The 2799-nt window shown below is 29.7% G+C and overlaps 1 protein-coding gene across 1 annotated transcript; it reads left to right on the forward strand.

Moving 5' to 3' along the window:
• Positions 1 to 1318: 1318 nt before the first annotated feature.
• On the forward strand, positions 1319 to 2799 carry LOC123218185 (probable CCR4-associated factor 1 homolog 6). The gene is made up of 2 exons (XM_044639466.1): positions 1319 to 1548; positions 1745 to 2799. Exon 2 carries the CDS (start codon positions 1841 to 1843, stop codon positions 2669 to 2671), a length of 831 nt encoding a protein of 276 aa, XP_044495401.1. The 5' UTR covers positions 1319 to 1548; positions 1745 to 1840; the 3' UTR covers positions 2672 to 2799.

Genomic DNA, 2799 nt, shown 5'->3' on the forward strand with positions numbered 1-2799 from the left:
TTCTAAATTAAATATTATTTTTAAATTAATTTGGTTTTTTATATTTTTATTAATTCAACAAAAATGTTGTGGAGGAAAATTTAAAATAATAGACAAGCGAACTTATGTCAATTGAAGCTATACGTTTTAGAAAGCAATACTTTTGAAAGGTATTTTAATTCTACACCTTCTCTATTATTAAGTTTGAAAAAACCCGATTTCGACTTGCTATTTACTTTCATTAGTAAATTTCATTAAGTGAAAAGATAAGAAAGTCATTTTATATATTATTTATACAAATTAAAGATGAAAAAATGTTTTTAAACCAAGGCCAAAAGATTTATTCTCATCCAAAATTTAGTCAATTCTCAAACTTCCACTTACTAGGTTTTGAAAATCTAAATATTCACCTATCATTCAACTTTTGTTAAAATTTTCTATTAATTGTAAGGATAAAATTATTATTTTACTAATAATATTAAAATAAATAAAATTTAATCTTATTTCTCAATCTTAATTTAAAAAACTTACAATTTTTTCCCAACTTCAGTTTTAAAAAATTATATTTTCTTTTTAAGATTTGCATTCTTTCCCCTTTCTTTTTTGATGATCGGACTCTAGTCGAGATTGTTTTTATCTCATCCTTCTCCCTTTATCACCAACAACGAAGGTTGATGATAAACAATGAAGCCCCAACGCTTTGTCTTCATCAAATTGGCTCCGGATAAAGACAAATTGTATGATGAAAGCTTTGTCTAGAGTCAGTTTGATGGAAAAGGCCAATGAATGTAAAGAAGTTGGTTAGGGCTTCTTCATTAGCATCAAGGCTTCTTTGTTTATCTTCGACCATCATCATCAGTGACAAAAAGATAATGATAGAATGAAAACGGTCTCACCCATAGCCTGATTGCCAAAGAAGAAAAAAAATTATATTTTAATATTAGGGGGGAATAAACTTTTTAAAACTTAGACTATGAGAAAATTATGAATTTTTAAATTTACGGTAAGAAAATAAAATGAAATTTTATTTATTTTAATATTACTGATGTAATAATAATTTTATTTTTATAATTAATAGAGATTTTTAATAAAAATTAAATAATAAATAAGTATATAAATTTTTAATATTTAATGAATAAAAGTTTAAAAATAAACTAATCTTTGGATGGGAATAAGTTTTTTTGGCCTTGAACCAAAGCCGTGGAAAAATGTTATTTACCCTAGGTTAAATTCTGGCTTATATTAGGATAGATAAGATAAAACTGTACATCATTTTAACCATAATGTACTATAAAAATAACTCTACTTAAATTTTGAGGAATAGAATTCCACCTTTCTCCTCTCTCTCATCCTTTTTATTTCAAAACTTGCAATTATTTTTATTCTCTCCTTTCATTTTCTTCGGGAGGCGAGCACTAAAAACAAAAAAAAAAAACAACCTGTAGACACCCTAGAAGCCCACGTCGAATTTTCCTTTTTCTCTCTAAATAATGTTCATTTCTCTCTCTAGAATCTGCATTTTTTCTCTCATGATTCGCCGTTCGAATTTTCAGTTTTCACTTTTTTAAGGTCTGATTACATCTTTTGTTAATTATTTGATATAATTTTCTTACAATTGTTGTTTTTGTTGTGAATTATTGTGGATTTGATTCATTTTCGTAATTGCTTGGCCAAATTGGGATTAGTTTTTTTTTTTTGTTTGAGAAAGATTGTTACTTGTTGACAATTCATGGCTGAATTTTTTTTTTTGTTTGATTTTGTGCAGATCTTGGTGGACTTGAGATGAAAAGTTATTTTGATGCAATCGTTAATTCTTAGTTCTAGAGAGGGTTTTGTTGTTGGTTTTTGTAGTTTTTAAGCAATGTCCCTGTTGCCAAAGGGCGATTCAATCCAAATTCGAGAGGTTTGGAATGATACTCTTGAACAAGAATTTGATTTGATTCGCCAAATCATTGATGATTTCCCTTATGTTGCAATGGACACTGAATTTCCTGGCATTGTTTTGAGACCTGTGGGAAATTTCAAGAACAGTAACGACTATCATTATCAAACTTTGAAAGACAATGTTGATATGTTGAAGTTAATCCAGTTGGGGCTCACTTTTTCGGATGAGCAAGGTAACCTACCCACGTGTGGGAGGGATAAATATTGCATTTGGCAATTTAATTTTCGTGAGTTCAATATTAACGAGGATGTGTTTGCCAATGACTCTATTGAGCTCTTGAAACAAAGTGGGATTGATTTTAATAAAAATAATGAAAAGGGTGTAGATGCAATGAGGTTTGGAGAGTTATTAATGTCATCTGGGATTGTTTTGAATGATAATGTGCGTTGGGTGACATTTCATAGTGGTTATGATTTCGGGTACTTGCTAAAGGTCTTGACTTGCCTGAATTTGCCTGATACACAAGCAGAGTTCTTTAAGTTGATCAGAATTTATTTTCCAACATTATATGACATCAAGCACTTGATGAAGTTTTGCAATAGTCTTCATGGTGGATTGAACAAGCTTGCAGAGTTGTTGGAAGTTGAAAGAGTTGGGATTTGTCATCAAGCGGGTTCAGATAGTTTGCTTACATCTTGTACATTCAGGAAATTAAAAGAGAATTTCTTTAGCAACTCATTGGATAAATATGCTGGTGTGTTGTATGGTTTAGGTGTTGAGAACGGACAAAATGTTCATTTAAAGTGAATAAGAACCAAAAAAGAAAGGTTTAGGAGTTGTTTATTCAATTGTATGAGTGTGCCTTACATCCACATATCCTTGTACACCTTTGGCAACAATTTGCGTAATTTATGAATATTCCTTATGTTGATTAA

This window comes from Mangifera indica, chromosome 6 (genome assembly GCF_011075055.1).
Source record: "Mangifera indica cultivar Alphonso chromosome 6, CATAS_Mindica_2.1, whole genome shotgun sequence".
Lineage (NCBI taxonomy): Eukaryota > Viridiplantae > Streptophyta > Magnoliopsida > Sapindales > Anacardiaceae > Mangifera > Mangifera indica.

What these genes read in the sequence shown, in the direction of transcription:
- LOC123218185 (XM_044639466.1), top strand. Translation starts at nt 1,841, where the DNA reads ATGTCCCTGTTGCCAAAGGGCGATTCAATCCAAATTCGAGAGGTTTGG.